The sequence below is a fragment of the Aptenodytes patagonicus genome, chromosome 6, assembly GCF_965638725.1.
Source record: "Aptenodytes patagonicus chromosome 6, bAptPat1.pri.cur, whole genome shotgun sequence".
Classification (NCBI taxonomy): domain Eukaryota; kingdom Metazoa; phylum Chordata; class Aves; order Sphenisciformes; family Spheniscidae; genus Aptenodytes; species Aptenodytes patagonicus.
Window position 1 is genome coordinate 49,182,068 of NC_134954.1, and position 21,205 is coordinate 49,203,272.

The 21,205-nt window shown below is 39.3% G+C and overlaps 1 protein-coding gene across 9 annotated transcripts in view; it reads left to right on the top strand.

The window, feature by feature from the left end:
* Positions 1-21,205, top strand: part of ZNF385B (zinc finger protein 385B) — a 178,205-nt gene that overhangs the window by 106,849 nt on the left and 50,151 nt on the right. For 7 of the 9 annotated variants that reach the window (XM_076342501.1, XM_076342500.1, XM_076342505.1 and 4 more), the window contains one exon: positions 13,014-13,144. The exons of 1 other annotated variant lie outside the window; for it this stretch is intronic. In XM_076342501.1, coding sequence (XP_076198616.1) covers positions 13,014-13,144 — 131 coding nt within the window. Of the gene's footprint in view, positions 1-5,878; positions 5,921-13,013; positions 13,145-21,205 lie in introns of those variants that run through there. One more of the 9 variants, XM_076342508.1, reaches the window with a different exon arrangement.

The window sequence follows — 21,205 nt, forward strand, 5'->3', positions numbered from 1 at the left end:
GAAGAGAGCCGATGGGGTCACAGTATTTTTAAAAGAGAAGAAAGAACAAACTGAGTTTGAGAACTAATAGATTATCTTCCCTCTGAAGAAAGGGACAAATGAATTATGCCAAAGTATACGAAGGAACGCAGGAGCTGAGTAATAACCGATGCAACACATAAGCAGTAATCACTACTCTGTGAATGCAGGAAAGGATTGCTGTATATCACAAGCTGAATGCCAGTTAACACTGCCATGTTATCAACTGAGACAGATAGCATCCTGAGAGATATAACCAGAAACATAGTGTGGCAGGCATGAAATTTGTCTGCAACACTGCAAGAAAGATGAGGGCCAGTTCAGGCGAGCCTGGATAAGAATGAGAAGCATCAGCACTCACAAAATTATTCTTTTCAGCCACCCCCATCTTGGTACTCTCCATTTCACAACTGTGAGTTCAGCTCGACTAGCTCACTGGTGTGGTTGAAAGCAAATTTCTCTTTTGTTGGCTTGTTGCCAGTTTGTTTCCAACTGGTCTGACTCCCTGTGCTGGCTCAAGGGAGATGTCGGGAACGGGGGGGCAGTGGGGCTGCCCAGTCTGCTCCCAGTGTGGTAATGGAAAGTAGATGCAGGTTGCACAGCACGTTTCATAAAAACGCTTTCATGCTTTTTTTACACTAACGCTCACCTTTTGTTTATTTCTCTTTATTTTCAGTATAGTGTTTGATTAATTAGATTTATGAAATAAATTATATTAAAGTGATATTAATTACCTCTGGGAAATTAGAGGTGACTTTTTTTGAAAGGCTTATACTAGCTGAAGTCCTGTTAAAAGTCAATGTGAATGTTTAGTCAAAAAAAATTCTTCTTTGGTCCAATCTCAATTTAATTTAACAGAAACATTCTGTTATATACTGCCCCCTTTTTTTTTTTTGGTCTCTCTTTCTGAATGTAGCTGAGGGTAGGGCTGCCCAGCTTCATGTCATGCAGTCTTTGAAAAACATAACAGCATCAAAAGTCTTTATGATCCAGCCCTGGCAGGGCTGGTGCACTGCTGCACCCAAAAGCAGAATAAGGTTTCTAGTCAGATACCAGTGGTTAATTAACGTTCAATAAGATCACCAGTGTGGTGATCTGTGCTAACAGATCTTTTAATTTGAAATCTACTGCCTTTGTTCCTCCCTGTGTAAGAGAGGGTAGATAGCATGTATTATAGTTTTATATATTTTCAAGTTCTTATTCTCAAAGTCAGTATTGATGAATAAGTAAAGCAGTGCACCTTAATTCCGGAGAGTCAGGATTTGTGGACTTTGATCTTCTGAATGTCATGACCCTGCACTGTCTGTAAGCCTGTGCTCCGAGGTCCCCTTTTATGAACTTTTTAAAAAATTCAAGCAGACACCATTTCTTTTTTTTTTCCCCAGAAGATATTTAAAATTCAGCTCTGTAGCAGCCAGCCACTAAAACAGTGACCCCTAAGTATAGGTCTAAGAATAATAGCAGGGAAAATGCCACTGAAATACAGTTTATCAGTCTTTTAGGTGATACTTGATCTGGTGATGTCAATAGCAGGCTGCCCTCCCTCTGGAGGCAAGTTGCAAACACTCTCCTCAAGGGTAATTAAAGCTAAGCACACAATTACAACAGCCCAGATCTGTTCAGGCTTGCTGGTTGCGCACTGTCTCACAGCACCTAACATCACAAAAGCACCATGTTGAAATGAAAGGGTTATTTATCTCTGAGTCTTATGCTGTGTGTATGTTCAAACGCTGCAGAGGATGTAGATTATAACCTTAGGGACTAAGGTAAGCGTCATGGCACTGATTAACAGTGGGAAGTCTTTATGGGACTACATGGTCTGTGTTTTATTGTGCTTTTGCTTTGCTAAAATGATTCATGGTTGTGTGGTCATAGCAAAAACCTCTGCGGCTTCTGAATATAGTAAGGCACTGGTGAACTTGTAGTATCTGTCTTCCATTTGTAAATGGCTTAAAGAACCTTGGTCAGAAACGCAACTCTCGTGCTCTTTTCACAGCCAGGTTAAGGTACCTTTATTTGTATTTTTAGGTGAGACAAGTGCTGAGTCTGGCTCTTACTTTCTTGAGTGGGGTGAGTTCTCTGCGCTTTCTGTGTTTCCGGGTACAGCGCAACAGGCTCATTGAGCCTGTTTTCACTGGCTCATGAAACGGAGCTCTGACTTGTCCCTTGCTGTGACTTTTATGAGTGTGGGCTCTGAAAAGAAGGAGGTGTAGTATGCCATCTGATTAGGAGAAAGTTGAAATCTTCCAGGAAATCCTATGAAGACGTTCTTGTTGCTTTAGTTAGGGGCAGCAGATAGAGCACCAGGAAGAATTAGAGAAGTTTGGGGAGGAGCTTTTCTCTTCTGTAGTATTAACTAGGAAATTATGAAATAGTTCTTTTTTTTTCTTTAAACTACTTCTAAGTCATCTAGGAATTTCTTCAGTAAACCAGTCTCAGAAAAAGGATTATATCACTTGGACTTACCTTAAACTGCGTGTGTGGTAAATCTGCCCACTACCTTTACACGTTTGACCTCTTTTGGATGGATGCGTGTATGCTGGGTGCCCTATGCCGTGACAGAGCAGTTAAATTCAGTGTGGAACGTAGGCTATGTGGACAATATTATGAAGGTTTTTAAATCTGCCTTTCTTCCCTGTCCCATTGTTTCTTACTTCTAAACAGAAGGATATTGGTTCTTCTAAAAGCATGTACCTAACTATGGAAATGATAGCAACTAAGGGGAAGATTGTGACTGAAATTGTGACCTTTTGGATAGAAAGGGGATGGACTAGATGTTCAAACTTCTTTTGAAATTTCTGAAAAATTGAAAATTTTCATTGGAAGGAAAACTAGATTTCATTCAGTAGAGATCCTGGTTTCCATTGCAGATAGTTTCAATAGAGCACTTCAAACAACCTAAATTAGCTTTTTTTAGCAATCTTTTATCTGAAGGATATTTAGGGAGCAATGCCAATAGAAGAACTTACAAAGAGAAAACAAGAAGCAACTTAGGTAACTGTTTTTCTATTTTCTAGACGTGATTGTGTAATATGTGGGAAAAGCAAATGAGGCATGAAATTCTCTGAGCTATGATGACTTTTAAGAGAGTTGGAAACTGTCTAAGGTGGTTAAGTGATTAGACACATCTGTGAGCATGCATAGGGGTCTAAACCCCTATTACCTTTGTGCACAGCATTGCTGAGCTGGTGTGTTGGAGTACTGAAGTGTAATAAGGAGCAAGAAGCCAACTGCAGACGTAAATCCCCCAAATGGAAAAGTTAAGGCATAATGGTTTTGACTGACTAATAACAAAATGGTCACCCAGCAGCATTCCTGGTGATAGACTTGTTTGGTTTTAGTGGATAGCAACTCTGTACCTCCTGAAAGAAAGTCTGTGTTGTGGCTCACTGAGGGTTAGATGAGCTCAGTGGTGACAGAATTCAGGATGAGAGTTGGATTTTGAGAAACATCAGGTTATATGAGAGGTGAAGTGATAACAGACTCTCTAAAAAGCTAACTGCAACCAAGTCCCATCCCCCAGATTTTAACCTTTTAAGGTAATGTAAATTGGGCTTTTTTGCTCCTGTTCCTCAGTAGGGAAGCTTCAGTTTGTAATGAAACATTGTGTTAAATCAGAATCCTGAACTGAGAGGGAATGGAGTGCAGTGCTTCATCCTGGGACACTCACAGGCTTGATGCCCAGCACCTAAGAATATGCACTGAGGAAAAAAACGGGGACTGACATGGAAGTTGCACCATGCTCTGCACGAGATTGTGACTTCAGTAGGCATGTAGTGATGTCGTGTTTTTAGTTAAGGGTGACAGCAGAAAAGCAAACAAATACCCTCCCTCACTGCGCCTTTGTGTTGGGAGAGTGGAAAAAGGCAAGGGGGGGCCTGGTTTGAATAAATCAAGAAGGAGGATCCTAAGGATTTCAGAAAGATCTCTATTAGTGCAGATGGCAAGAGAGTGGAAAAAGACGCAGCTGTTTTTTCTGTCATACTTGGAAAACTTCAAAGCAAAACCAACTCCAAAGCAGCATTTCCTAGAAGCAGATAAGAACAGAGGAGGGGGCAGAGCTGCTTGCTTGGCCTGTGGATACCAGAGGGAGAGGCTTGAGCAAGCCAGGAGATTCTGAGAAAAAGAAACTCAGATAGACTGCAAAGCTCCAGCTGACTTTAATGCAGGCAGGAGCGTTGTGTTTATTTATAGTTGTCACTGTTTGATTAGAATAAAATCCAACTTACTGAACTTGATGGTGTTAAGCTATAACGTGCCACTCTGCTTTCCAGTCAAACAAATTGTCTTGGTTGCTTTAGAAGTCTGGAGAATTAGGTCTTTTAAGAAACTGATGACAAATATTTCCATACTATCTATAGATAATAGCAAATTGCAGTTGTACTGCAGCCAGCATGTTTCTTCTAAATATAGTGAAGGATGTTCCTTAACTTATTTAATTGCTTAGACTTGACAAGGAGCCAGTGCTAACAAACATGCTTTGATACTAGTATAGTACTTCTGGAGTTCACTTGACTTGGGAGTATAAATACGGCAAAAAAATGTGTGGAACAGTGTAGCACAGTTGCTGTAAAATTTAGACTGTGTGTTGTGCAGGTGTGCAAGTCCTTCTCAACTGCAAGAACACAAGGGTGGCGGCTAAAGGAGAAAGAGGACAGGGGTGTGGGTCACACGTTCTGCAAATCCAGGGGGGGATAGGGCTCTTCCAAATGTTATGATCAGGCAGTTGTAACACAGTTATTTAAGGAAAATGCATGATAATCTGTTCCACTTCTAATTACTGGACTTCTCTTCCCACTCCATCTGTTCTGGTATCTTCTATACAAAACCTACAGGGATTCCTGTTGTTATTGCAAACTATTAGAAATGCAGTACAACTGCAAGAAGAATGAGATTTTTCTTGATTAATGTTTTGATGTATTTGTCTTTAAAATACTGAAATTCTAGTTTCTTATTGTTACGCCTCTACCCTTCCCCTCTCCACACCCCCCCCCAGCCAGGTAAACATCATTATTTGTTCTCCATGATTTTGATGTACTAAATGTAGAGACTAAGGAAATAAATATTGATACAGTTCTTTTGAATAGTAATATTATTATAATAGAGGTTTTCAATATCAGCTTTTCCATGATTGTCTTCATATCAAGTACATGCATAGTATTTATGATCTATAGTCCACATTCTTATTTTTTGAAATGAACAACCTTCAATCAGAAGACACTGGAGATGGAAAACAATTAGATAGGCAGAGGAATATTAACAATTCATGGAAGTTAAAGTAATTCCAAGTCAGCCCCTGTCCTGGTTTCGGCAGGGATAGAGTTAATTTCCTTCCTAGTAGCTGGTACAGTGCTGTGTTTTGGATTTAGGAGGAGAACAAAGTTGATAACACACCGATGTTTTAGTTGTTGCTAGGTAGTGCTTACACTAGTCAAGGACTTTTCAGCTTCCCATGCTCTACCGACTGAGAAGGCTGCAGGTGCACGAGAAGCTGGGAGGGGGGGCACAGCCAAACTGGCCAAAGGGACATTCCATACCATGTGATGTCATGCTCAGTACATAAACTGGGGGAAAGCTGGCCGGGGGGGCCGCTGCTTGGGGACTGGCTGGGCATCGGTCGGCGGGTGGTGAGCAATTGCGCTGTGCATCACTTGCTTTGTGTGTTATTATTATTACATTATTATTATTGTTGTTATTATTTTATTTCAATTATTAGACTGTTTTTATCTCAACCCACGAGTTTTTCTCACTTCTACTCTTCCAATTCTCTCCCCCATCCCACCCGGGGGGGGGGGAGCGAGTGAGCAGCTGTGTGGTACTCAGCTGCCAACTGAGGTTAAACCACAACAGCCCCTAATATTTCAATGAGGAAGGGTCTGATCTAATGAAGATTTGCTTACTTGTAAGTACAAGTAGGTTTATGTTTTTATTTTTAGAGTTCTTATGTGAAATACATGCCATATATAGCTATACTTATCTTCTGATTGTAAATGAGCTATATATAATTATCAATATTAGGTAAGTAAGTGATGGTTGACTTTTTGGATTGATTAAATGCCAGAGCTTCTGTTTGTTTCATCAGCACCAGATTTCAATTTATTTTTGGTATTGACCTAGTTGGTGGAATCCTACATGTATTTGAAATGTAGAAATACCTCATTTCATGGTATCTGATTTTGTACAAAAGGATAATACGGAATTCTGTTAACACGCCTTCATAGAACATTTATTTCTAGGTGGATAATAATGGAAATACTAACTTCATGCTCAAGCATACTAGAAATCATGTTTTAATTTGTAAGGAGAGAATTATTTTCATAATCTGACATGTTTTTTAGATAAGTCATTCTTGAGCACAAAGAGTTTAAACTGTGCAATATATAGATAATTTGTAAATTGCAGTGAAGTTGCATCAAATGCTTCTGGGTTTGCTGAAACATCTACTGAAAAAATAAACTCAGAATGGAGTGCAAGATATTTGGCATGTCATTTTTGTATCCATATGCTGCTATGGAAGCCTAGATCTGGACCAATGCTTTCTTATCACTTGTCTTATGAGTGTTACACAGGGTGGTTCTTGCTTAATGCTGTTGAGTAGCCGTAAGCTCTACACTAGTTCTTGCTGCCTTTTCTTGTGGCTTCTGAAAAAACCCACATCTTTGAGGATTTATCCAATTTTAGTTGCCAAACATGGATGGCTCTGTATGGTTTGTGCTGTTTAAATCAGTTAAAAAGTCAATGGAAGGTCTGACTGCTCTTAAACTGATGTTTATGAGGTATGAATTCAGTGCAGTCTCCAAGTTGTAAAAGATGCATGTGTAACAGTAGCTCTGGTGGTAATCATATCAACTCCCAAAGGAGCTGCATCCTCATTCATTAGTGAGTTAGTTTGTACGGTGCCCTGGGGGCAGAGAAGTTCTTAGCATTTTTCCTGTTGTCAACTGGGGGCTGTGCCATGTCTCATGTATGCTGGGCTTCTGCTTCAAGTTATATTTAAAAATAAGTTACATTGCCTGGATAGTGAGTTATCTCTTAGGATCATGTTAATTTGCCATTTGGGAAAATCTGCTGAATGAATGGTCTTATCTTTCCTTGACTACTTTACTTTTGACAGACTGGAATCCCTATGGATATCATAAGTCTCATTTATCATAATACCATATTATAAGGAAGCAATGTTTGTTCTGCTGAGTGAATTCTGAAAAAAAAAATCTACTAAAATGCTATATTTATTCACATCACTTTTTATTTAAGGGGGGAGAATGTCTTAAAGTTCACCTCCATGAGTATTATTAATGGAATACTTCTAGAATAGCTTTTTCCTTAAGCATTTTGATATCAACACCTGCTGTTCAGTAACTCAGAATTACTTTACTTGCACTTAACTTGTTTTTAGCAGTTTATCTTAGGCATAAACAGAAACACATGACATTCTTTAATACTCATGTATAGCCGTAACTAAACAAACAAAATCAGAAAATTTCTGGATCCTGCAAACTGATCATACTGAGAAGGAAAAAAGACTAATATTTACATTAATTTTTGAGAAAGATCTCAGGGGTAATGTCATATAAATACCTAAGCTACAAAATGTAGTGACTTGCAAGGGATTGATTTTGCCTTTCATTTATGGGGGGGGAAAAAACTGTAGTGAAAGCAGGTAAGTCTGGGGTATGATGCAATGAGGGCAACAGATACAAGGGAAGAAAGCTATTAATTTTTTTATGAGGTGCATTTTTGTAGTTAGGTGGTGGGGTTGTAAACATAATTTTGTTGTGCCAGTCTTCCCACAAAGCTGCATATAAGCAACTGTAGGAAAGTTTTGGGCAAGTTTGTTGTGGGGGGAGGTTGTTGGTGGTTTTTTGTTTGTTTGTTTGGGGGGTGTTGTTTTTTTCCGAGGCATAGTCAGTAGAGATGAAGAGAGTTTTATTCAGTATGAAAGCCTTGGTACTACCTCTGGCTCTAACCTGTTTATAAAACTGGTTGTGAGCTACGTGCTGAAGTAAATATTTCTGACAATGTTCAAAACTTCCACTGACAAATTAATAAACTGTACTGAAAGCTGTGGAGTCCCAGAAAAAGCTTGTAGGTGAACGGATGCAGAATTACCTCAAAATCTTTCCAGGGAGCCATTTCAAACATGTCCTGCCTGATCTTCCATCTTCTGGAGCTCTGAAGGAAAACGCTGAAATGGAGATGACAGTGTGAGGTCTAAAGGCGGGGGTGGCTGTGCGTAGTTTAGTTGCGGTCCATAACGAATTCAGCCAACGTGGACAAAACAGAAGGGAGAACTTGTCATCCACCATTGAAGGGATACTGTTGGCTCAAGCAGTGTCTGAAAAATGCTGTGCTAAAAAGGTCAAGGGAGGAGAAAGCCCAGATCTCGCCTATTCCATCAGTTATATTGCTACTGTTCCCTGGCCAGGTAAGACTACTCAACATTGGTGTAGAAAGTAAAGGTTCCTCATAGCTGAAAATGGTCAGACAATTCAGGGATGAAAAAGCCAGCACAGCCTGTCCCTAAACTGAAAATTCTTCGGTGTAACTTGCGTAAGCAGTGGTGGATGTTAATAATTCAAACAAGGTCCCTTTGAAGTTTTCCCAAATACTGTTCATGGCACAAGTTAAAACAAAGGCAACCATCTGCAATCTGAGGTGGATGTAGATAGTCCAGTTCACAGAAATTTGTCAACTGGATACTTTTATTCATTCCTGATAGCATTTCAGTTACTCTTCCACTGTTCTTGTTTTGAGTGTGGACTGCTTCCTTGGATCTGAGGATTAAAACATTGTAGTAGCATCTTTAGGTAATAGAAAAAGGGGAGAGACTTGAGTATGGCTTTAGATTTCTCTATAGTTGCCTTTAATGAAGACTTTGGAAGAGCATGCTTTCAAGTCTGGAAAGTAATTAATTTCTTTAAGTATGCTGAAATTGTTCACAAAATATGTTTTAGATGAGTAAGTTTTGTGGTGGAATTGAGTTTTTTTGTGTAATGGTCTAATATTGACCCAAATCAGAGGAATTAATGTGCAGGTGTTACACCATTTTTTGTTGTGTTTGTGATAAAGAAAAGCACTTAGGGAGAAAATCACAGAAGTAATATTTTCACAAATAGTTTTCAGGAAGGTACAAAGGGAGAAGTTGTGTGCTTAGATTTGACTGAACTTGACACCACACTTACTTGAAAAAGATGAGCAGTGACTGTTAACTATGGCCAAAGTTAACTGTGATTGCCTCTGCCAAAACTGCGATCTTGCCAGTCTTGGCTTCTGCAGTTTTTCTGTGAAGCTGCAGAAGAGCTGGGGGCGGCGGGGGATTGTTGGTATAGATTCCTTGAGTCCCCATGTCGTCAGTCCCCTTTCTGGCTCCTGGGTAAAGCGTGTCTCGCTGGCCCCTGGGACTCATCTTGCCATGGGAGTGACTGATACAAGACTTCCTAATTGCTCCCCCAAAGTATCACTTTCACTGCATAATCTTATTAATTATGTGCCTTTTTTGTTAGAGACAGATCAAATTTGTGTAAAGATGATAACCTTTCATAACTTTTGCAAAAACATCAGTGGCCCAGTGCATTGCAGTGTGCGTGAAGCCATATGTATGTGGCTAAAGAGGAACAGTGCCTGTTACACAGGGACTTGTTTTTCAGATAAATATGTGTAGGAGGAAGAAAAACTTTTAATAAAATGAGACATTCTGGATCATCTGCTCCGATGAAAACCTGTTTTCCTTCTCTTAGAGAAGGGTAAAAGGGACCAGTGAGGATCAGTGCATTTTGGCAAAGTCTGTCTGCTGCTTGCATCTCCAGTACGTAGGTAACTCCTGCCGTGGGAGTCAAAATTGAAGTTACAAATGTAAAATACTGTTTAAAAATTATGAGGCTGAAATGAGCAAATGAATTTACAAGAAAGATCAGTTATAATTTGCCAAAGATTTACAAGTAGTTTAAAACAATCTGTGTTTGACATGGTAAATTATCTTTATCATTAAAATGCTAATGAAATGGTAAACATAGGAAGATAATGAAGTTTGTCAGCTACATCTTTCTCGTGCCAGTATTCCTGCTTAGCTCAGGTCTGCATACAGATTTGCTGGAGTGGTGGTGAGAATCTATTTGACCTTTGGGAGCAATGCCAGTGTAAAACTGTGCCCAGTTCTGTTTGATTTGATGATTTTGTCCTGAAGTGCTTCTGCCTGTAGTTTAGGTCATCTTTATCTGATCATTCTTCCAGAGGCTTTCAAAGGTGGGTCTGAAAATCAAACTTCAGTCAAACAGGGTCACTGGTATTTGATCGGCAATAGCTGAAGTAGTAAACTGGCAGACGGAAGTGAACAAATCTCTTATTATTAATGCCTCCACTAATCAGTCTGGCAGGTGTGTATGTTTTCTATTCTGTACAGACTCCAAATGTATCCTAGTCTACTGGTCATATATTACTCTGGCAGCAGAAACACCACGGACTGCAAAACTGCAGGCAGATTTCAAATGTCTTGTCGCATGAAATGATCTGTACTCAGCCAAGGAGTACAAAGAAGATTGCATTGTTTGTAGAAGGATGCTAATTGTTTTTTGATTTTTAAATTAAAACTTTTATGCCAAATGCTTTTAAAACCTTGGTTAAGGACAGCATCAGAAACCTAGCTTAACTCTGAGTTTAAATGTCAGTGACAATTTAACTCTATTCTGTTTTTTTTTTTTCTGTAAAATTTAGTTAAAATATGTAACCATAGCTTCATTGAAGTATGTATATGTAAAGAGAGGACAAGTCTTTTTTTAACTTCATGGATCTTTAATTGCTTATGAACTTCAAAGAGAAACTTGTAGAAGTTAGATTGATGATGGCACTTTATGGACTTTAGGTAATTGAATACAACATAGCTGCTGTTTGAATACAACTCTGAAATCCAAATTATGTAAATCTACCGTTTCAGAACCAGCTAGTAGAAATATTCATCTTTTTTGCAGTTGAAGATACTTCCTTTGGATAAATCCTTTGACACACTGCTTTCCTATTGATGCATTTTTTTCATTATGGATATGAAGAAGAAACTATAGGCATGTTAGACAGCCTTTAGCTTTTTGACGTTTGTGACCTCACTTGAATAAGCTTTGACTTACAGTTAATTAAGCACAACTGTCAATGAGCTTCATGGGCTTACGCAGAAACAAACCTGACATTTTTTAAAGTATTGAGGTAGGAGAAGGGAGAAGATATTCTGGGAAAGTGTCTCAAGCACATTTTTCCATTCAAGTTGTGCAGCTCAGTTGGGATGGTGTTCAGCAGTTCACTCTCCATATTTGTAAATGACCCATCTTTCTGCAATCATCACACTTTTCCTATACAAGAAACAGAGAACAGATTATAGCCTGCCATTCATCTGCTAGACCATAATATAATGTTTACTGTGCTGCAGCTGTGATCAAAATGACTGTCTCTCCAGCATCTATAAAATTTGAGCTCAGGGCTAGTTATAAGTGTTTGGTCGTCCAAAAAATCCATGCAGCCCCATCTGGCTTCTGAACTCAGCTTTCCCCTTGGATACTGTAGGATGGGTTTGAAATTGTTTCTGTGGAGGCAGGATGATGAGATGAAAAGGAGGAAAGTTTCTACTCTGCCTTCAATTTTGTGTGTCCTTAACAGTGAGAAAGGGAGATCCCTTAATGGAAGACTGGTACTAAGGCAGCCCATATGGATTACCTGGCATCTTGCAAGTAGATGCGAATGATTTGGTTTCATGGGAGAAGAGGGGGAAAATTGCTTGTTTACTTTTCTCCTTAACCCCTCCCCCCCCCCCCCCCAACTGGGTTTAAAAAGCTCAGACAACTTCTATGAGAAAAAGCTTAGGTATTGTGTCAACTCTGCTTGAGACCAGAGAAACTCCTAAGAGGACTGTTATGCTCCTGGCTGATGTGCTGGCCACCGGTGAGTGGGAGAAGGAGGTAATTATGGAGAAATTCTGGCAGAGGAAGGAGAGACAAGAGTGTGACTCACTCTCCTTTAGAGTTGTGGGACACTTGTGTTCCAGTGCCTGCTCCAGTAGGTGTTGAATTATTTATTCAACCCAGGAAGCAGAAACTGAGGGGTTTGGTTTTTTTTTTTTTTCATTTTTTATTTCAATGAGAGAAATTTTATTTGAAATCTATTTTGTATGATTTCTGGAAAAAAAATACTCCCACAGGCATAGCTGGAAGCTGTGTACTAGGCACACTATTGTGTAAATAGGGCAGATAGCTAGTTAAAAATGAATATTTGGACATCTGTGCCTTCCCATTCCTTCAGGGTCTTGCTGGGGAATGATTCTCAAGTGCATACAGAAAGAATTTCAGCATGTAGATTTCTGGAAAGCTCTTGTTTGGAGAGAAAGATCTGGGTTCCAATTAAGAAAATGCTAGTTTGCATTGCATGTAAAGAGTTGTGTTCGTTTGTGCTAGCTGATTATTTAATGTTGGCTGTTTTCTAATATTTGCCTTGCACTGTAAAACAGAAGACTTTTTTTTTTTAAATGTTAGGTGAAATGATGTTTGTGCAGCACCTGACAGTTACAGATGCTGTCAGAAGAGGAAAAAATAAACATGCAGCTCACTATTTGGAAACAGACCTCTGGATTTCAGCTTGCATGTATTGTCTGTGCTAGCTGATCTAATAGGCGACCATGAATTGCAAAAGCATCTGACTTTTATGGGTACCCATCCTGGCCTTTTTGGCACAGAGGATTTTTTCAGCTTTAGAAAGGATTTATTCTACCTGCCAGTGTGATTTATATACCATATGTCTCCTCTTCAGCATCTGAGTATCCATGGCCATAGGGAAGTGCTCTGCCTCATCAGTAGTGTGTGGAAATAGGTTTCTTTTAATGATATTAACTCCTACAGAGCCACTTTATTACCTCGCTGTATTATTTTTTCTTGGCGGTTGTGTCAGCAAGAGATAGCTATACCGTGTGTGATGTGGAAAGGAGAGTACTATGAATTCCTGGTTTTGTTTGCTCTTGGCAGGCACTACTACACTTCCCACCCTTGTGCGCACACCTACCTTGATGATGCAGCCTTCCCTGGATATCAAACCCTTTATGTCCTTCCCTGTGGACAGCAGCTCTGCTGTTGGATTCTTCCCAAATTTTAACACAGTAAGTAAAGGTGTTTCCACATTTAGTTTCAGTGTATGCTTTCCAAGCTGGTTCTAATATCCAGTATTGAAGCTGCCTTAAAACAGTGCATCGCTGACACAGTTTTGGAGAACCCTTTTTGTCTGTGCTGTGGTGGTTGCTATTCCCTTGTGTGAAAGACTTGAGTGGTACCCAGCCTTCGCACTGTGAATGGGGACGATTTATTTTAACTTGGTCTGTTGGGGTGGTGTTTGCACACTGAAAAAAACCCCCCACGATAGAGATTTGATAAGTGATAGAATAATTTTGAGCATTTGCCTGGGCATGTGCATTTCCACGTTCTGTAAAAAAGGAAAAAGCAAAAGCTAATGGAAAAACAGGTATGACAGGTAAGGCCTAGATCCTCCACTGACTTGAATCAAGCTAAGTCTATTACAGCCAGTGAAGCAACGGGAGGATCTTGTTAAGCCTGTATAATAACAATGAAGTCTAAAATTGCGAAGCCAACCAATGTGAAAAATGTGAACCTGCTACTTTTAGTTTATGGTAAAGCATCTTGGGTTTTTGCAAAAAAAAAAAAAAAATTATTGCCAAAATAATGCTCAATGCTTCTGTAGTTCTCCATGTTTGTAACAAAATAATACTCTCTTCTGTAGTTCTTACTTCTTTAACAGCTCATAAAATGGTTCTGAATGTTAGTAAAATGCTTTTTTGCTAACGTACTTTATCATTTGTTTAATTAATTATTATCTTAAATGCATCGAGTACGCCAAAACCAGTATTTTGCATGTTGCCACTCAGGTTTCCATGTGTGGAGGTAATTCAGCATGGAACGAGTCAGCAAAGAGTAAGCTAATAGCAACAGGAAGGAAACTGCTCATTTCTGCCAAGTCAGCAAGTACAATCTGTTCGTACATGACCATTGCCTGAACTGTACGGCATCGCACTTGTCACTGTAATTGCGGGGGGGATGGAAAGGGAAGCAGTGTCACCACCGCCAGACAGCGATCGGCTGAATCACTACCAAGTGTTTCCTTCTGCAAACTCACCTTCTGTCTGAAGTTAAAACAGCAAGAGGATTTTTTTTTTTTCATGACTTGCAAATAATCTTGCTGACAGGCCTTGCGCTACAGCACGTGGTGCTGTGGCATGGTTATGAGGTAACGTATCAGCCAGCTTCTTTCAAATGTCAGCAGCCCAATGCATATTATAAACAGTAACAAATCTTTCTAATTCATTGCAAAACGTATATGTGAAAATTGTGCATTTATGAGGGAGATGTGGTGATGTGCATGTGTATAGATTGGGAGAGTACATGCATGTGCATGTGTACAAAGAGATAAAAGATTAAAAAAAGTCCAGGTATGTTTGAAGTGCAGGACCAAAACTCAATACAATTTTAAGAAAGCAGTGTGTCATTCTCATCTTCTTGGCATGATGCAATTCATATTCATTTTCCATCCTCTTTCAAATACATTCAAGAATTTTATTTGTTATTGATTTGTCTGCTTTTCAGTTGCACTGGTTTTATAGGTGAGCTTTTTCACAGAACTGTACATAAAGACTTGGAGAACCTTTTCTTCAGGGATGCTGTAGTTGTAGAGTCAACCAGCATTATTTGCTTACTGGTGGTATTATTGAATTTCTGAGTTGCAGTAGCCTCTAGAGACAGAGTAATTTGGCTATTTAGACTGGTTTTGCCTATGTACACTAGCTTACATTTATCTGGGTTACATTCCATTTGCCTAATTCCTGGAGTGTTTATCCTTCACACCTGTCATTCCTCTCCAAACTTTTATGGGTTTTATTAAAAAAGAGAGGCCTGGGGTAATCGACAAATATTGTTGACTCTGTGTCTACTTCCTCCCTTGGAATTCTTGATAATTATATAAAATCATGCTGCTATGCACCACAGACACCGCATGTTTAAACTCTCTTTTTTTGAGGAACAGTGTGGTTCAGTACTACTCTATTTCTAATTCAGAGACTTTGCCATTTATCTTCCAGGTATTGATTTTCCCTAACAGTCTTTTACAATGAACTTTAAAGCTCACTGGAAGACTAAATCATACATGGTTATCTACTGACAGGCACAGTGAACGCCACCTGTCATGCACTTCCTTTCTTTCTAACTTAGCACAACCTTTGCAAATGTAGATTTCCATGTTTGTGTATATATAATCTTTTTTTTATTTTTCACTGTAAAGTGAGTGATGGGGGGAGTATGTAAAAGTTTGTAAAAAGCCTTTTTCCAGAAGATCGAGTTTGAGTGAGTAGAAGCTAAATCCAGTTGACCCATAATGTATGTCATCCAAAGTGCCATAATTTTTCATCTAGTGCAGGAACAGAACATTAGAAGAGCTTTTTGTCCCTTCCCCCCAAAAAAGCCACCAGTTGCCTTATGGTTCAGTGAGGAAACCTATGCACTTCACTCACAAGAGGACTTGTCAAGGACTGTAGACAGTGAAACCTCTAGTGTGCAGCACTCAATCTCTTTGCCTTCAGTAGGACTGAGGGGACCCTGCAGCACGTGCCAGGGCCGCTGTTCGTGCATGCATGTGTTCACTGAAGGTGGCAAAAAGAAATGTGTTCTCAAGAGAAAACTTCTTCGGATCCACCTGTTCATTTTCAATGGCAGTCAGGTATGGAAACATTTTTCTAAACCTTGCCAGGAGGTAGTTTCTGACTTAATTTCAGTGGCCTGAAAAAAGAAAAGTTTCTGCTTAGGATCTTGATACAGTAACTACCAGGGCAGGAAAAACAAGGTTAAATATATTAACTACAAACATGTTTAAAGGAACACCCCCTACAGTGTTTCCAAAAGAACGTCTCTTATTTATGGAAATGTATTTAAAATCTGGGGTAAACCCTTTCTTATATAGTTAACTTTGACAGTTTTAAATTCTGAAAACATCTGTGATGCACCAGATGGAACATCAGTGTTCCCATTTCGTTTGTGAAAGTGTTCTGATCACTTGCTTCTCTCCACATGGGTACTTTCAAATGAAGCACTGAGCAGACCCTGATTTTTTTAAAAGAAATGCCTACCCGAAGTATATCTTATTTTCTTGATGGAATTGTGTGATTTAGTTTAAAATGCCTCTCTTCTGTTTCTCCCAAAAACATTAATAGTTCTAAAAATGCTGTGGACATATATATAGTACTTACCAATTCACGCCCCAATTAAATTTGTCTTTGTTCCTTAGGACTTGCTTATTATATAGGAAAAATTAATTGGGGAATGATTGCACTAACTCCTTGGATACATACTTTTATTCCTCCATAAGGGTGCCTTTTTGTTTCAACAGATTTGCCAGAAAGGGGTCTTCTAAGAGCAGAATGAAGGATTCCAAGCAGAGAGGTATTGCAGAATAGGTGCTCTCTTCTTTCCTGGCCTTTTCACAGCACCAGCAAATAGTTTTGTCAGAACAGGACAGGCACGATCAGGCTGTCACAGCCTGAACCTGAGTTGCTGCACAGAAGGACAAACCCTCTCTCTGAAGTGCTGCAGCAGCGGATCCAAAGGTGTCATCATGTTTGTCCTGGCACCAAATTCTAAAAGCTCTTGCTCATACCCCTCTGTCTGAAACGCATAGCTTGAATCAAATTCTCAGCTGGCATTACTTAAAATGTTCTTGTTTATAGCAAAAATGGGAGACAGCATTATAGGAACTTCCCAAATTGGTACCTCCAATTTGGAATGGATGTGTACAAAAAGGTATTGTTTAAGCAGAGCTCTTTTTTAGTGTGCTAAAATAACTTTAGTGATTCTTTAACATGTAACATCTTGCATATTGATGACATTTAAAGATCTGTAAGACTTCAAAGTCAAGTGTGTAAAGTGAGTGGAAATCAAAGTTAAGATTACTGTGGTCCCCACTGTGCGTTTATTATAATGTAATCTTGAATTTCACACTCACTGGCTTCCACTACACAGCTTCACCTTCTGTACCATTCTTTCTCTACACCTCCCTGATTTTCTGTCTCATGTCATCCATCTTGTGGACTGAATGAAGAAAGGACGCTTTGTGATCACATCATGGAAGGTTATCATGATGCATGCGCTGAAGTGACTGAAAGCTAGGGTTTGTCTTGCAAGGCAAACTTAATGATCACTGTCTGCATCTCCCTATAAAGGATGTATACTCCCCAGAAAAAAAATCTCAAAACTCCAGTGCATTCTACCTTGTCCTGAAATGAGAGCAGCACTACATGATTCAAATTTAGTCAAAGTGGTACAGCCAGGGACCCATCAGTCTGCACAAAAGCAGTATCAGCAATTTCTCAGATTCTATCATAGAAAATAATCGGCAATTCATATGCTTCCTTCCGAGTTTGTTATGGCCTCAGGGGTGATCAAAGCTACTCTTGTAGCTTTCACATTAGTGAAATATTTTCCATCTAACTAGCCCATGATTGGTTTCTAAATGCTGGTTCATACCTTCATATTTTAGAGGACACAGGGGTTAATGTGGCCTAGTTACTGCTTCGGTGTCTATTTCTCTTCAAGTAGGTTTATGCTGAATCTTTATATTAGAGTTCCCTCAATCCCCTTGCAAAGTGCACCAGAAGTTTTTTACATTTGCCAATGAAGGTGAGCCAGCTGGAATGGGCTACAGGAAGGGAAGGAGGAGCTGACTAGTAACTTAGAAATCTCTTTCTCTTCTCTAGCATTAGCCTTGCTGGACTAAGTATCCCTGGCCTACTCCCAAGACAACTACTGGGAGGAACTAATTTGCTCTTTCCTCTTTTGCATTTTCAATTATGTCCCTCATTTTTATTTGCTACCTATCTGGTTCTCATTTGAAGGGCCCAGTAATCAGCCAAGGCAGAAGCAGAGGTCTGCAGATAAGAGCGCAGGGCACTCATATCACCGTCTTCCCTCGCCCCTCTGTGCCAAGTGCCTCTTCTGCGTTTGGCACAGCGCCGTGGCTCAGGAGCTTGCTGTTTCCTTAGCAGGGTCTGAATTCAGCCACTTAACACCCTGCTGCAGTGCCAAAGTACGCTCTGGAGCTCAGGATTTTATACAGGAGGAGCAAATTACAGATGCAGCCAACTGGATGCTGCCAACCTGTTATCTATGGTCCTCTTTATTGGAGTAGCCTGTCCACGTGCTCTGATTTCCCCTTTTCCCTTTTGTGAAGTGCTGGAGGGGACTGACCTGCTCTGCTCCTCTCCCTCTGAAACACTCTGCTCCAGAAGGTGAAGTTCTGTAAGAGCTATACTTTACACTCATTAACTAACAGCACAGAAAGGAAATTCAAGCAATTAACTTAGAAGGAAAGGTGTTTTGTGGGCTAGCTGGGTATTTTGCTTGGGGTTTTTGGTTGTTTTTTGAATCAAGAAATGGCAAGATTTTTTTCTTACAGACATTTTATACCCTTTTTTTTATAGTCATGCAGGCACAAAAGGCATTTCAGGTTTGTCTTCTATTCCTGTGTCAAGCACTTAAAAACATTTCTATTTCACTTTTAGTTATTATGGATATAATAGTTCATGTTTTCCAAGTCATAGCGAGAATCACCCAAACTACAACATGAAGAATCAGCCTGTTACCTTTTATAAAGGGAATAAAAGAGAATAATAGGTGTTTGCCCAGATATTTACAGGTGAGGAAAGCAGAGGTTCAGGAACCACATAATAAAGCCCAAATTCTGGCAGCACAGACCTCTGAGTTGTGAATCAGTCTTTGATAGCTTTTACAGTTTGTGGTGTTTTAACATAAAGATGCATGTTTTCTAGTTCCTGTCAGGAATCTCTTCAAAGAGCAACTCTTTGTTAAATAGGTGAGCCTAAATAAGTACTTTTCTGCCTTGTTTCTAGTCTTTAATACATATTATCCTCAGGGAAAAAAAATCTTACTTAAAATAATACAGGCTGGCTTTAAGGGAGAATCTCTTCAAACATTAATTATTGTTTAAAGTTTCTGGTTACTTTGTATTTTCTCTAACAGGAATGGGATGGATAAGCTTCCTCCTCTCAGTTCCCATGTGCAGCCAGATAGGAAACCCTGTCTCTAAGGAGAAAGTGCACTGACATGCACTGCTGAAAAACAGAAATCGCCAGGTGCAGTAGCCTTTCCCTACCGCTTTACAGGAGCTCGCTGTCCATGGTGTGGCTTTTGAGAAATGGCTCCTAAATTGCTGCACTACTTCCATTGTTGTGCATGCAAGTAGTTAGGTCATCAGCTTAATTCTGTAAAGAAATACAGTTTCTGCATACAAATCCTACTTTTTGCTGAGTCCTCCAGAAAATCTGTTCCTTGGCTACGTGTTTCATCTCTGTCTTTACAGAAAGCTTGGAGCTAGTCTCTCTGACACTTCAACAGTATTTATTTCTTTTACTGGTCAGCATAGGGAAAAACTAAAAAGCTTTTATCTTCATTGAATTGCTTTCTTCTCAAGTTAGTAGTATGTTCATGACACAAGGAAGCTGGTTAAAGGAGAGGGTTGTTAGCCATAAATATTTTAGGCATTAGACCACTGAAGGATGTTTTGCAAATGGACTGCGAGGAAAATGTCTCCCCTCAAAGCAAGCAGTCGCAAAATTATAGTTTAAGACAAACAGGGCACATGTGTTGCACCACTGTGCTTATAAAGGTTTTGCTAGTTTCTAGTTATAAGTCTTGTCCTAAGCAAAATCCTAGAGCACCTTTAGAGAAATCTAAATCCTCCATGTGTCTGATGAATACAGAAGTGGCTGCTTTTGCAGCATGCTGGCTGTACATGGCTGGCTTTCCTGCCCTCCCTTAGACCTTCATCACATTGTTCCATGAGAAACTAAGAATTACTGCAATAATTATTAATTAATAAATTATAAGAATGTAGCGAAGAATTCATTCTTGTTGTACTCTTTCTTTCTGAATGTGGATATAGCTAGTGGTCTTTTAATCTAGATACAATCAATTTTATGACAATTTAAAAGTACTGTATGGCAATTTAAAGTCATAGTGTGAAACCTGTCTTTCTTTAGCATACCTGAAAACCAATGATACACAGATTTGAAGCACTGACCAGCTCGTTTCAATTACCAGAGCAAGGCTGATTTGAAGATCTGTGCCTTTCAAACTGGTCTTCTCTGTATTCAGTCTGTCTGGTCTCGCAGTAGAGATACCATGAACTTCAGCTGCTTCCCCAAGTTAACACTAGGGAAAGAGGATCACATTTCTTGCTCACGTATTTGTGAGAAGAGACACGTTTCTACCTTGCTTTGTGTCTCATTTACTTAGATTTAAAGAAAAAAAAAAAACACCCAAACAAACAAACAATCAAAACCCAACAGACTTTGATACTACATTAAGTTTCAGGACAGGTTAATTAGAAATGGAAAGTTCCTTTAAAGAATCATATCTAACTACAGCGCTTTTTAATCAAAAGCATTTTAAAGGCTGTCTGTGTAGTGTGTAGTACTGATCACCCCCCCCCCCCCAAACCCAAACCAGAAACAACGTTATTGATTTTTAAATGAAGAAAGCTTATTATTCCTTACTTACTGTGAAGAGTAGATGACAGCTGTCAGCTAGCATACTTATGCAATTCTCGGTTCTGATTTGCTTCTTATTTATATTCAGCCATTTTATACATTTATATTCAAATGTATATAGACACATATAATTTATCCTCTTTTTAGATATTTTTTTCCAATATGTGAAAGGTAATGATATTAATTCATTTCAGAAGACTAGGCTTCCTGTGTCTTTATTCTCTCCTGTTCACAGAATTAATCAAGGCCGTGAATTTCTCCCTAACCTCTCTTTGCACAGTTTAGAACTGTAGAAGAAATTCACATCTACCTAATGGGAATACCATTCATCTTTGTGGTGTTGGTGTTCTGGAGCAGGCTGGGAGCAAGAAAACTGTCAGCAAAACTTAGAGCAGACCCTTAAGAAGAAAAGGGTCCTATTTAAGGACCATCTCAAAGATGAAAGCAAAAATCAGGAATCTTGTTTACCCTGCATGTTGTCTAAGCTGCTTTCCTGACTACAAACTCCTAGGCTTGAGTCTTTTGGCGGGATTCTACCGAAAGGTAATTTTTCATATTATTTTACTTATTCATATTATTTTACTGTCAGATGGTAATAGG